This window comes from Necator americanus, chromosome I (genome assembly GCF_031761385.1).
Source record: "Necator americanus strain Aroian chromosome I, whole genome shotgun sequence".
Classification (NCBI taxonomy): domain Eukaryota; kingdom Metazoa; phylum Nematoda; class Chromadorea; order Rhabditida; family Ancylostomatidae; genus Necator; species Necator americanus.
The window spans coordinates 5,230,676-5,244,010 of NC_087371.1; the positions used below are offsets into that span (position 1 = coordinate 5,230,676).

At 36.2% G+C, this 13,335-nt stretch overlaps 1 protein-coding gene across 3 annotated transcripts in view; it reads right to left on the reverse strand.

Annotated features, from left to right (window-relative positions):
* The window catches only part of RB195_004549 (uncharacterized protein), a gene marked incomplete at both ends in the record, with an annotated part of 48,828 nt that overhangs the window by 13,131 nt on the left and 22,362 nt on the right, over positions 1-13,335 (reverse strand). For all 3 annotated transcript variants that reach the window (XM_064182443.1, XM_064182442.1, XM_064182441.1), the window contains 9 exons: positions 7,516-7,692; positions 8,544-8,675; positions 8,740-8,856; positions 8,912-8,973; positions 9,042-9,201; positions 9,277-9,414; positions 10,225-10,327; positions 11,807-11,881; positions 11,962-12,056. In XM_064182443.1, the coding sequence (XP_064033708.1) occupies positions 7,516-7,692; positions 8,544-8,675; positions 8,740-8,856; positions 8,912-8,973; positions 9,042-9,201; positions 9,277-9,414; positions 10,225-10,327; positions 11,807-11,881; positions 11,962-12,056 (1,059 nt within the window). The remainder of the gene's footprint in view (positions 1-7,515; positions 7,693-8,543; positions 8,676-8,739; positions 8,857-8,911; positions 8,974-9,041; positions 9,202-9,276; positions 9,415-10,224; positions 10,328-11,806; positions 11,882-11,961; positions 12,057-13,335) is intronic.

Here is a 13,335-nt window from a genome sequence, read left to right on the forward strand (position 1 = left end):
CTAGGATAAGAGGAATGTACGAATTTGTAGGATAATTTAACTGCACCACCTCTACCTCGGGGGATCTGCGTGGGAGTGCCAAATTCGTCATATGCGACTATTATGACGTCGACACATACATATATTAGTATACGGTAGAGTAGACAGAAATGTACATATGACGAAGTAATTCATCGAACCGTGAAACACGTAATTTCACACCAAAGAGCTTTTAAAACCTGGGGAACTTTGTTAAAGGTAGAAACATATCGTTTTTTTTTAATAGCTTTGATTAATTTCCTTGAGCTGTACCCAAGAATTGCACTTATCTTCTTTTTTTAAACAAGGATATTCTATTTCAAGGATGATAGTGAAACATGAACGCAGTTTACGTTTTACTGTTTTCGTTATCGAATACGAAAATTCGGAATTTCTAGCCATGTAATTTTCGACTAAAGTATTTGGAAAAGATTCGGAATGAGTTTTCCATCCAGCTGAAAACGTCTATCTTCGGGAAAAAAAGGTAAAGCGAATGGGAAAAGAGAAAAAAGGCGCAAGGGAGAGGTATTTTCGAAATACTGGAGATGTAGTCGGTGCAGGAAAGTTTTTTGTTTTCTCAAACCGAGAGGGTTTCATGAGAAATTCTTACGGCAAAAAAATCTCATACAATTTATTTATTTATTATTTATTTTATATTATTTATATTATTATTATATTTTATATTATTTTATAGTATTTATTTATTCACTAATGGAGCTATTCATTTTTTAATCCATTGTTTTCCTCAGTCAACCACGCATTCATCCAATTATTCGCCCATTCGCTCATCCACCCATCCATTCACTCGCTCATCTTCTAATGTATTCATATGTCAATTCATTCATTCATTCATTCATTCATTCATTCATTCATTCATTCATTCATTCATTCATTCATTCATTCATTCATTCATTCATTCATTCACTCATTGAAACAGTCACCTATTCACGCACGTAATTATCTATTCATTCATTCGTACATCAAAAAATTATTTAGTCACTAATAATTTTTTTCATAACTTAACCGTCACTTTGTTTGTTCATTCACTCATTCATTCATTCGATCATTCATTCATTTGTTCACTCACTCATCCGTTCAGTCATTACTTTGCTTATTCGATCATTCGTTCATTTATTTGTCACCGATTAACTCACCCATTCACTCAATTCTCCTGACGGTAATTGAGGAAGTTACCTTATTAACGAGATCCACTATAATTTTTCTCTAAAAATAGGAACAAAAAGAAGAATAGAAGGAAAAAAGAAAAAGAGGATGGAGAATGCAAAATAAATAGAGAGTAGACGACTTTAGACCTCTAATAGTGCATTACCGTACGACCAAATATCTGCTCGAAAAAAAAAACAAAAAAAAATCAAACATATTTATGCTACCTTTTTGAGCCACTGATGTTTTGGTGAAATTTTCTTAATGGGTTGACATTTCGTCGACCTCGTCTTTATAAAAGGACTTGGAAATAAAAAAAAAAACTTGCCATTGAATTAATGGAAAAAAATATGAATGAAATTTGGGATCCTATCCACTAACACCTATGATGTATGATAGAAAATGTCAGGGACGTAATGATTCATAGGGCAGTAATGAACCGATGTAATATTATCCTTAAGGAATTGTTTACTTATTCTTATGTGTACAAGTGGCACATAATGGACGAACAAATGCTTTCAAACGTAAATAAACAGCCATTGTCTCATTTCGATTAACACGAAGCGGGGGTGGTGGAGGCGTGGTTTCAATTTCATTCTCGAAACTCATTCAGTATACATGAGAAAAGAGTGGAAATGACGCCAACAGGGAAAACATCTGCTGTTGAGCACGCGAAGGTTATAAATCAGCGTGAGAAATGTGCTACATTGTATTGCAAAAAAGCCGGCCGAATAAAAGGGACTGGAGGAAACCAGTAAACATCGCCAACAATCCTAAAACACGCAAATATTTGCCCCCTGGCCTGTCGACTATTGCAAATTTTGAGCGGAAAACTTTTCTCCCAGGGGCCAGTTTTCGCAATAGAGAATTTTCGGAGTCAGTTTTTGCTTATCTAAAACTAAGGCTTAAAGGCAGCATACCACGAATGTGAGGTGGTGCAGATTTCAGGTGGAGTATTCGTATACGGGATGGGAGACTACGGAGAAGGAGGTGATTCCGTCCATTTCTTGCTAATTGCCGTAAAAAACGGCCCGGAAGACGCGGCGCCGCACAAGACTGGCGCGCTCCAATCGAACCTCTTGTACAAAATGGTGCGCCAAAACGAATGAAGCCGTATCTTCCGGGCCGTTTTTTACGGCAATTAGGAAGAAATGGACGGTAAGCCCCCTCCCTCCGTAGTCTCCCATCCCGTATACGAATACTCCACCTGAAATCCGTACCACCTCAGATTCGTGGGGTGATGCCTTTAAACAAATGCCGTTTGACGAATGGATAAGGAACTAAATTAATTAAAGTTGAAAAAGCTGACAATGAACAACAATTTGCATTAAATTGAAGGAGACAATTCGGGAAGAATTTTGATTGGTCTGATTGATTAAGTAATTAATTCTAATTGGTAATTAGTTTGACTGCTTAACACATTCATTCAACTCTTTAGGTTAACTTAAACGTTTTTATGTTTTATTATAAATTTGATGTATTATTTACATTTTATATATTATTTTATATTTTTATAAAAGTATTTTATTTGCACAAATCAACAAGACTTATACAAAATTTCGATCCGGCGTGTAGCTGGAAGCGAACAAATGATTCCCTGAGGCATTTCACAACAGCCATGACATCATGTGAAACTAAAAATGAGCGCAGCGTAAAAACAACCGCCGGATGTGTTCGAGTGTGACACACACGATGAAATTGACTTTATGTAATGAGCGGACCCGCAAATGAAGCATGCACTCGTAGCGGCTCAAATGAGATGAGCTGAAGCTGGAGGAATTGAGCTGAGCTCAGCTCCACCGCTCCTCCAGCCTCTTCTCGTTAGAAACGAAAAAAAAGAAGGAAAGCAGAAAAGAAAAGTAGAAAAGCGGAAGAGAACATAATAGAGTGATTTAACGATTGTTGTATTCCTGAAATTCTTGCAGAAATTAACTTCAGCACAGAAATTACCCATTGAAATGTTTTCGTTGGAATAATTTGGTAGAAAATACCAATAAAATAAAAAAAAATAAAAACAAACAAAAATACCAATGAAATAAAAAATGTAAATATAAATTTAAAATAATAATAATAAAATTGTATAAGCTGAATAAATGCAAAATATCCCTAGTATAAAGGAAGGCGGTGTTCTCCCCATAATAGCGCATCGTCGACCTTACTGAAGAGGTACTGAGAGAAGAACTAAGCAATTCCAAGCAATTTAAGCCTAATGTGAAAAATCCGCTCTAAACCTCTTGGGATATGACTTAAGCTGCTCTGCTGAAGTAGCCATTATATAAATGAGAAATGAATTATCTGGTTGCCATTTATAGAAAGAAATAAGTTCACATGAAATTGAACAACATCAGAATATTTTAGTACGGAAAATAAAGTTTTTATATTCACCTTTGATTCCCCATCGTTTTAAATTCCAGACCGAATTGAAAATTATGAGGTTGTGAGATGGAAATTTGTTTCATAAAGCCATTTTAAGTGATAATTTGGGAAACAGAGTGGTTTATCCTTGCGGTCCTATATGTCCTTTCCCAGTCAATCATCAACCTGTCAATTTATCGATTTATTGACTTTTTGTAGTGACCCGTCGAGCCGAATTGCCCCCTCCCCTTCGCAACTACAGAGAGGCTGTGGAGTGAGTGTCGGAAGATAGGAAATTGTCCATTTTAGAGCCCATACCTAGTCCTGATTTAATTTTAGATCTGTTTTTCCGGTAATTTTTTTTGTCCCTGCTTCAAAGAAATGCAAGGTAAACAAACTTGGGGCCTAAAATAAGATTCCTGTCTTCTGTACTCGTTTTTTTTTTCTGGCAAAAATATTTTTATAGAGATATAGACGTTGATTTCGATGTCATTCTTGGGAATTTTACTCCGCGAAAAATTTCAAGCTCATCTCTCCAGAATAAGTTATTGCTCATTGGTAAGATGTGATCGGAAGTAGATATGCTGCAAATTTTCGAAACGACGCCGCATTTTTTCCACACTATCGGCTCTCTGGATTTTCTCGAAGATTCTTCACAACTCGTTAGTATTTACCTCGATGAGTTCTTGTGTACGATGAGGGCGATTTTCAACAATAAGGAAGTCGTTTTGATTAAAACTACTGATATTTTTGATCTTTCCGTTAAATTCTTCAATATTTGATGTTCGTTTATTCATTCAAGCACAGTCATATCAGAATCACAGGAAGAAAAACGACTGAAGCTGCTTTGCATGAAGTTCATTCATCATAACCCTCATAATTAAGAAAAAAAAACTTAGGGGACGTTAGGATTTAGGATTTAGGGGAATTTAGGGGCATCATCTAACTGCAAAGTTGTTGCTGTTAGCAGCTTTTTCTCAATGGCTGAAGTTTGAGAACACGATCGGAGAAAAAAATTGAAATTTGACGAGACTGTTGGCAAAACACGAACACTTCACTACTTATGGAAACGATGACGCTTAGAAAAAAAAAGAGCTCATATAGCGTAAATGAAGTGAACGTAATTTTCTCAAAGTTTGGAATTTGATCAAAGAAAAAAGATTGAAATTTGACGAGATACGAGAAGAATGCGAATGCGAGAATTTGATGGGAAACATGAGTACATTTTCGAAAGCGATGAAGTTTAGAAGAAAAAAAAGCTCATAAAGTGTAGACAAGTGAACGTAAGTGAGATGAAGTAAAACATAAAGGAATAAATGAATGTTCTACATTCTACCATCAATGTGCTGCCATTAAAAAACAAAAAAAAACGAAGCTAACGTTGCGATGAATTTTGATGAAGCGATTCCCAAGTTGAAATTCACTTGAAAAGGTCAACGACATTGAAATTCAATATCCTCCACGAAATGAAGCTCCGCTGGGGAATTTTAATGGCTCCTTTTTTTTTCTTCGTCTGACGGCTGTCTTCTCGCAGTCGTCGATTGTAAATTGTTTCATTTCAAAATAAATAAAAAAATATGCAAAATAATGAATAAAAATAAAAAAAATAAAATAAGAATAAAATATACTTTCACGGAAAATTCTCGGAGAAAACGAACGACCCATGTGTTTCACAGGTCATCGCACGAAATCCGATAAAGCTAGCCAGGAAATGATAGGATATTTTTGTAATTACAGTCAAACGGCAAAACTCGTCCATTACGGGACGAAGTGAACGTGTTTGAGGGGAAAAGATGAGGTAAACGCAAGAAATATCACCTGAGGCAGGTTTATTCTGATGTCGTCACGTCTCTGTGGATAAAAAAAATAAGCGTAGCAGACTAATCAAAAGTAAAGTATGAAGCTAAAGGAATGAGAAAAAAAAAGGAAAAAAGATCCTTCATGGAAATCCTGCGAAAGCGATTTTGCTGTAATTTTGTTATAAATTGCTAAAATTTTGTTATAAATTGTTATAAATGAACGAATGAACGAACGATTGAATGATTCTGCTATAAAAATGATCGTTCAAGGAAATTCTGCGAAAACGACGTTCTGACGTTTTCTTGGAATCTTTTTCTCCTCATGGTAGCAATTAACAAAATTATAGCAAATTTATTACATAATTTACGTCAATAGACTCGTTGTTATCAAGTGATGTAAGTCAATGACGGAGGTAAAAGAGGTAAACATCAGAAATTCTAGTGTTCAAAGATCTCGGATATCTCAACAAAGCTAGAACATTCCAGAAATTACCCTATGATGTAACAAAAGCAGCATGAAAGCGGTTTTTGAACATTATAACTCGACTAAACATGGAAATGCTTAAGAAATTTTTCCTTCATGCAGCGTAGGAGGTTAAGAAGGAAGCGCTCTTGTCGAATAAACCAGAATTATTTCCATATATCATTTCTACGTTCCCTTCTCTGCTTAGAACCTCCATAACACTAAAAATAATAGCGTGTTCCAATAGCAAAATTATTCCAGGATATATGTTTTCCTGTTTTTCCAACAAGGTTTTTGTGAGATCATCCCCTTTTTTTTAAAAACTTCTATTTCTGAATCAAAAACAAATATTCAAATTTTAATTCTAAATAAAAATAGAGAAAAGTCGTCTTAAATTACAACATGATCGTCGCGAAAAATCATTAACATGGAGAAATGTTTTGATGTTTTAGAATTCTTACTGCAAAAACTATTGTTTACTTAGCGTCCAAGTGATAAACAATGGTGAATTTCTCCTTGATCCATCCCTTAACGAGCAAGAGTTCTTTCTCTCTTCAATTACAGCAAGAAAAATTGCAAAAACTAAGTCCAAGTGCGTATTACAATAGGCAAATTTTCAAAAATTAAAAAAATCATAAATCTGGGCATAACACGACGAAATAATTAGTGAATGAGGGTTCTGACGTGAAGGACATCCCACTGATGAAGGGAATCTCCTGAAGAGTTCGAAACTCGTCCGAAAAAAAAGTGAGCTTTGAGATTTTGAAGGGATGAAGACAAATTAGCAGCATCGAAGCTAATTTGTTGCATAGCGGAATCATGAAATTAGCGTTTTTCCGGACGTGTTCCACAATTTTCCAGCGACTTTCTCTGTAATTAACCAGAATGAGATTTGTTTTGTAAAGCGCAAAAAGAAAATAGATGATAGATCGGCACTTTTTACAATCTTAGGGACCGCTTTGAGGATTGTTTGAACAAATTTCTCCTTTTATTTTTTCCTTCATAGTAACTACTCTCTCTGGGGAAAATTTTCGTCTGGAGTTACATAGTTTAGATATTACGTAAATAAAAATAAATAAATATAATACACCTTAAAGTGCAGTGTTTAGAAAAGATCCACACTGAAAAGTAGGAAATTTAATTTCTGAAAAATTTAAACCTATAATTGAAAAGTAACCTTTCTAAGACGTAAACATATTTGAAAAAAAAAAAAACAAGAAAACAATAGATACAATAGAACATAGGAGAGGGGGACGACAGTAAATTAGTTTAGATTTCCAAGAAGCTAATAGTTATAGTAACGGTGACTTTGCACTACTTAGACTTTAGGCTATCGAAAAATAAATTAGTCGTTACTCCTGGAAAAATTAGCTACAAACTCGCACAATTTTCCAATAAGGCATCGACTCGAGGATTTTCCGGAACTTCGAGCGAAAATACCCCGAATTTCTCCAAAAAAAAAAATCAGAGAGTAGAATTAAAGGGTAGAGTTTTAATTTTAGAATTATTATTTTTAGAATTAGAATTTTAAAATTTTTAGAGAGTAGAATTAATCTAATTGGACTAAAAGCGGTTGGCTCGAGGCCAAACCAAATCGATCGGACATTTCCTGTCCTGAGACCACATTTCCAAGTCTTTCTATGAAACGTCCTTCTACATGCACCTCGCTCGAAATTGAATAAAAACCAAAAAATAAATAAATCATGATGAACGTACTGCTTTCTGTGTCGTATGATCCAGAATCTTTCGCATCCATGTCCTCAATTTGTGAATATTATGACTTTCACAGTGATCCAACATGAAGAATAACGGTTTTGCGAGTGCAGGGAAAAGTTCGTGTGAGTCGAAAAGTTGCTCGTTGAAGCGTGGCAGCACGCGTGAGAACCAAATATTCTGTAATGAAACGTTTCAGACGCTCTTCAATGTTTGCGATTAAATCTCTCTCTCGGATGATTGGATGAGTAACGGGTGGAGAAAATGCGGAGAACGGGCAAAAACCACTATGGTTGTTGGAAAAAAAAAATAACAGGAGCGGTTTGTCGGCTTTTTTTTTTGCTGTTTTGTTGTTTAAAATCCTTTGTTGAGTTTAGTCCTCTTCGGTCAAAAAAAAAGTAAAAATGCAGATTACTACTAGATAGTTCCTAATTCATCCTGGAATTTTTATAATCGGGTAGAGGGAGAAGAGAGTAGTCCCCATGATTATAATCCATCCGTCTTTATGAAGTATTATATTTTCTTCCGTCCAACAATTTTTGAAAAACTGCCAAAAAAAAAACCATGGATTTCACTGAAATCGGCGCGAAACTACGAAAAATCGAAAATTGTAGACATCAGAGCACAGAAGAAGAATAAATAAAAAAAGTACACAGGTACACAACTTCTTTATGTTCGTCTCTACGACCGCGACGCGTGCCGAATTTGAGAGTGCGGACGAAAGTGAGAGAGTGCGCCACGGACAGGGAACTGAGATGTTGCAGACGCGTCGCGGTCGCAGAGGTTAACATAAATGCTGTCAACTAGTATATTTACCTATGACCAGTCTTGTGTATCGAGACTCAAAGATAACAACTAACGCTTACATGTAAATACCTACATAATTGTGATATTCGGTTATGCTGCGGATAGGGAACAACGGTGATTCTCCTAATTTATAGGAATTGTACAAGAAATTACCGTGCAATCATTTTTTGTGCAAATTTGCGTAGAACGGATTCAAGATAAATAAGTGTACTGCATAGATTTACCTCAGGAATCACTCCTAGTGCCGACACGAGGGTTTGTCCCAAAAAGTGCGACTTTTGCGACGGATCGAACACTTGTGAGATGTCGTCGAGTTGTCGAAGAGCCGACAGCGCCGGATCATCGAAATGCTTGATCTGAATCGATCCAGATCAGAACCTCCAATCAACTACTGGTTACTGGTAACAGAGAATTCCCTACTAAGGCTAAAAGTTGCACGGTCGGACGGACTTCAACGTCAAGGCTTAGCACTTTCCCGAGCGATTCTCGAAGATTCGAACCCAGTTCCTCGGAAATACAGTTGAGCGCTTCGTTCAACTGTTAAAAAAATTATCGGAGAATCTGGAACGTTTCAGGAATTCCCCAAACCCACCTGACCAGTGATAATCGCATGAGTTTCCAGGTTATTTTTAGCGTCTATTAAACGTTTTCCGCCTGTAAAACCCCATCATACTCTTCTCTTCAAAGATCTCTAGTTTTTTCCGGAGAAAATCCGGTCTTACCAGCATAGATCCAACAAATCAGCACTCCTAGCGAGAACACATCGGCAGCAGAGGTAACAGTCTGCTGATTCGGCGCCAAATACTCGGGCGCTAGAAAATCCAAGTCGGGTTGTAGGATCGGTGGCAATTTTTTAGTCCACGGATAGCACGGATAGCAGTCCTAGACAGAAGATTTGTTCGAAACGTAATTAATTTGTAGCAAGATAGCAAAAAAAGAAAAAATAAAACAGCTGACTGGTTCCTTAGCAGCAACTGCAAATGAAAATCCAGCGATTTTCCATAGCCTGCTAGTTGTAACGAAAATCGAGGCAGGTGTAAGATTTCCGTGTAGGATCTTCGCCGAATTGTGCAAATACGAAAGACCGTCTATGATCTGAATGGAAAAATATGTTGGAAAATAGGTGAACAACAAATTTTGAACAAACATATAAACGCTAAAATATTCCACTCACATACGAATTTTTTTTAAAGAAGTACATTTCTAGTACACTTTTTAGACAGTATATTTCCATTATATCATTTGAAAAATACATTTTATCAATCCGCCAACTATTCCCTACGCAAGTAATTTCGAGAAGCTTTGACGTTAGTTTTAAAATTCGAAATTTTGCGGAAATGAATGTAGAAAGGATACTAGACATAAGAAATTAATCGTATTTACGATTTGCTACTAGATGACACCAGTTTACGGGCGAAATAGGAATAAAACTGGACGGAATTTTCGAGAATAATGCGGATTTTTGATCAGAAATACAAACACTTCAACAAAAAAAAAAAGGAAATGATCTGAATAACGGCGAAATATCACGAAATTTCCTGTACTTATGCGCTCCTAATCTGAAAAGAGCTCATATGATCCAAGAACCTTTTGGGACAAACAAAAACCTTGTGGATCAATATTGTACGGATAAAACAGCAGGTGTCAGCGGTTTTCTGGGACAATCCTTTGATAAATATGCGACAGAACGATGGATCCTCGCAGCCCATGATACCCGGTTGGTTGCCTTGCGCTTTCACTCCGCTACTTTTGTTTTTTTTTCTTTTTTAAACATAATTTATCTAGCAATGATTATTGGTACAACGTTTCAAAGTACCGTATCATTGCGGCTGGAGGATTGATCATCTCATAACCTGAGAGTACGGTATCTATCAGGGAATTTCTAAGAAGTTCCACGAAACTAACCTGTAAAACTCCTAGCTTCATCTCAAGTCGTTCCACTCCTTCCTCGATGACGATGTTGTCCAATGAAGCGCAGACGGATTCGGTGGCAAAGGCCAAGAATTCTCTGAATATGCACATAATAAAATCTTTAAAAAAAATTAAATTAAAATTTTAAAAATTTGCACAGATATAAATAAAGACAAATTATTTGTTTACTTGTTGTTAATTTATTATTCAATTGTTTTTCTTCTCTTCTGCACGCACAAAGAGCTCGAAACGTAAAAAAGAGCTGAGTGATTAAGAAAATGCCCAGAACGTATTATCTGGCCTAATCAAGTAAATTAAAAGGATAAAAAGAATAAAGTCACTGGCGTGTCAATCCGCTTAGGATGCACCAACGCGTTTTTTTTTTAAACCGTAATTCGTAATCGTTGAGATTTTGAGGACGGGTGTTGTCCTGGTGCCTATACAATGACTTGCGGGAGCCAGCTGATGTATTAAATCAGTGTTTTTATCCCCACAGACAAGTCTGGTACCAATTTATCGATCCCGAATTGAAGTAAGGATCGGTTGGCATTAGGGCGGTTTCGAACCTCGATCGGGCGGCTACAGCGGCTCTAACCGACTGCGCTACACCCGTTCTATCTGAGGTTGTTTGGCTGTGTACATAGTTGCCTTGCCACGGGGGAGTTTGTAGTTAGTAGTCGAGTTTCAGCGAATATTTCTTTCTTCAAAGTTGGGTAATTAAACCATGACACGATCACGGGATTACAACAAAAAATATGAATACGAATAAACACAAAGAAACCCCTTACCGAGAAAAAATACGGCCGAATTCGAGTAATAACGAAATGAAGAGACTCAGGGGAAAGCGCGGAGACATGTGCGATGTCGATCCTCAGCTTACATACCGATCCGTGTTCTCATGATATTCCTGTTCCTGGCTCCCTTGTCGTTGGTGCGACCGTTGCCTTTCGTCGTTGACTCTTTTATCTGACCCGCTTTCTCATGATATTCCGAAATCCTCGGCCCCCTTGTCCTGGGAACGTCGGCTGTTTCTTTTTCCTTTTAAGCGCGCTTCCGCGACACCATCAAGTAAATTTAGAGTTCGTAAGAGAGAAATCGAAAAATGATCGAATATTTTTGCTAAGAATCCCATTAATTCCCTGAGAAAAATTAAAGGGGAAGAAAAAAATGACGTCAATGTCCTATGACAAGGGAAAATCTCACCGTTCAAACTTGTTTTATCATTTATGTTGCATTTGATATTTTCATATGCAAGTTAAGCCGGCATGGAGATGAAAAATTATTTAGGAACTATGTTTATCCCAAGGATAAACTCCTTACTTCGCTTCGAGTAGGACGATAGAACGAATTCCCAAATTAAGGCGAGAAAAAGATGTCTAAATGATTTTTTTTTGCCTAACGATTTTCAAAGGGTTAATTCCGAATTGCAGCAATAATCGGCGGAGGGCGAAAATAGCCATCTATTTGGCGATATCTGGTTCTCACATATCATTTGTATCATTTTTAGGAAAAAAAATCCTCAAAAATCACAAAGAAGGGAGAACGCAAGTAAAACAGAAAATGAGACAATTCTGACTTGGTGTCCTCCAATGGATGCTGAACGTGAAGAATACGAGGATGTGCAAGCGAGGATAGTTGACTGACTTCATACCTAAAGATTTTTTTAACGAATAAATATTGAAATTAGCTGGCTGGTCACCTGAAAAAAAAATAACAAGTCATCCAACTTACTTTATTAGGTCAACAAGTGCAAATTTGTTCATTCGACCAATTCTCGGCGGTGCTTTAACGTTATTTTTTCGTTCGAAAACCAACACAGAAGCTTCCTGAAGAAAAAAAAATGCGGAAATACCTAATCGCGAGGAAAAAACCGAGGAAACTTCCATGAAAATAAAGAAAACAATTTGGGTGCAGTTTTTCTCAACAAGCGAATTAATAGAAGATTATTTCCGACAACTCACTCGCAACAGAAGAATCGAAAAGAAACCGCTAGCAAAATATTTTTTCGGAGTAAAAAAAAAGCTAACATAAAATTTAAGAAAAAAATTAAAATTGATAAATATTAGAGAAAAAATAATTTTTCTTGAAGGAAGGGAACTGAAATGTTCCATACATCTTTTGCGAAAAAGAATTGCGGTAGATTAAAAATCAGAAAATTATGGAAAAAGAACAGAAAATCAGAAAACTAACTAGGTCAAAAAATTTTTGAGCGGTAAGTTCACATTTTCATGGATCTACTTACTTATTTGTTCTCTTTATTTTCTATCCTTAATTAATTACAGAAAAAATATTTTTGGTTTTCCGCTTTAATTACATAAAAAGTATTTTTGGTTTTCCGCTTTAATTACATAAAAAGTATTTTTGGTTTTCCGCTTGCGTAAAACTTCAAGAACCAATTTAATTCTCTACAAAATTTACAAATTTACATTAACAAATTTTACAAATTTTAACAATTTGGGCTCGTTTTTTTCTATCCTCAGGATGTCTTTGTAATGCTCGATACAGTATTTCATTACTTTTACTTATGACTGATCAAAATCGACTCATTTCTATAAAATTCATATTCCCTGAAACGATTCTACGAATACATTGAGACCGCACAAATCACGGATTATTATCGGCTAATTCGAATTTCCCGCCGCAAGTCAATTGCTGCTAAAAAGGGAAAAACATCTATTTTTATTCCGAGTTCATAATTCTGTGACTAACACTAAATCGGATCTGAGGATAAACAAACAACGCATGGAACTCACGTTTCACCGCCTCCTAGTAACAAGATCACCACTGTCTGATCAACAAATCAATCAATAATCTTGGAGTTAAAATCGAGCATTCCACCTACTTATTTTTTAACCAATAGAATTATCTAATTATCTATTATCCAATTATCTACCTGCACAGCTCGAAAAAAATAAATATCGATCGGGAGAAGCTGTTAGGGGGATTGGGATTCTACTAGTAACCCATTAATTTACTTTTCCCCGTACATAGAGGTAAGTAGAATATTTTGGTTTGGAACAAATGTTCCCCGTTACTAAACCAGCTATCATGCCCTTCTCCTCACCTTTTGGAAAAATTTTCAAGTTGGAAAAAAAAATTCGAAAC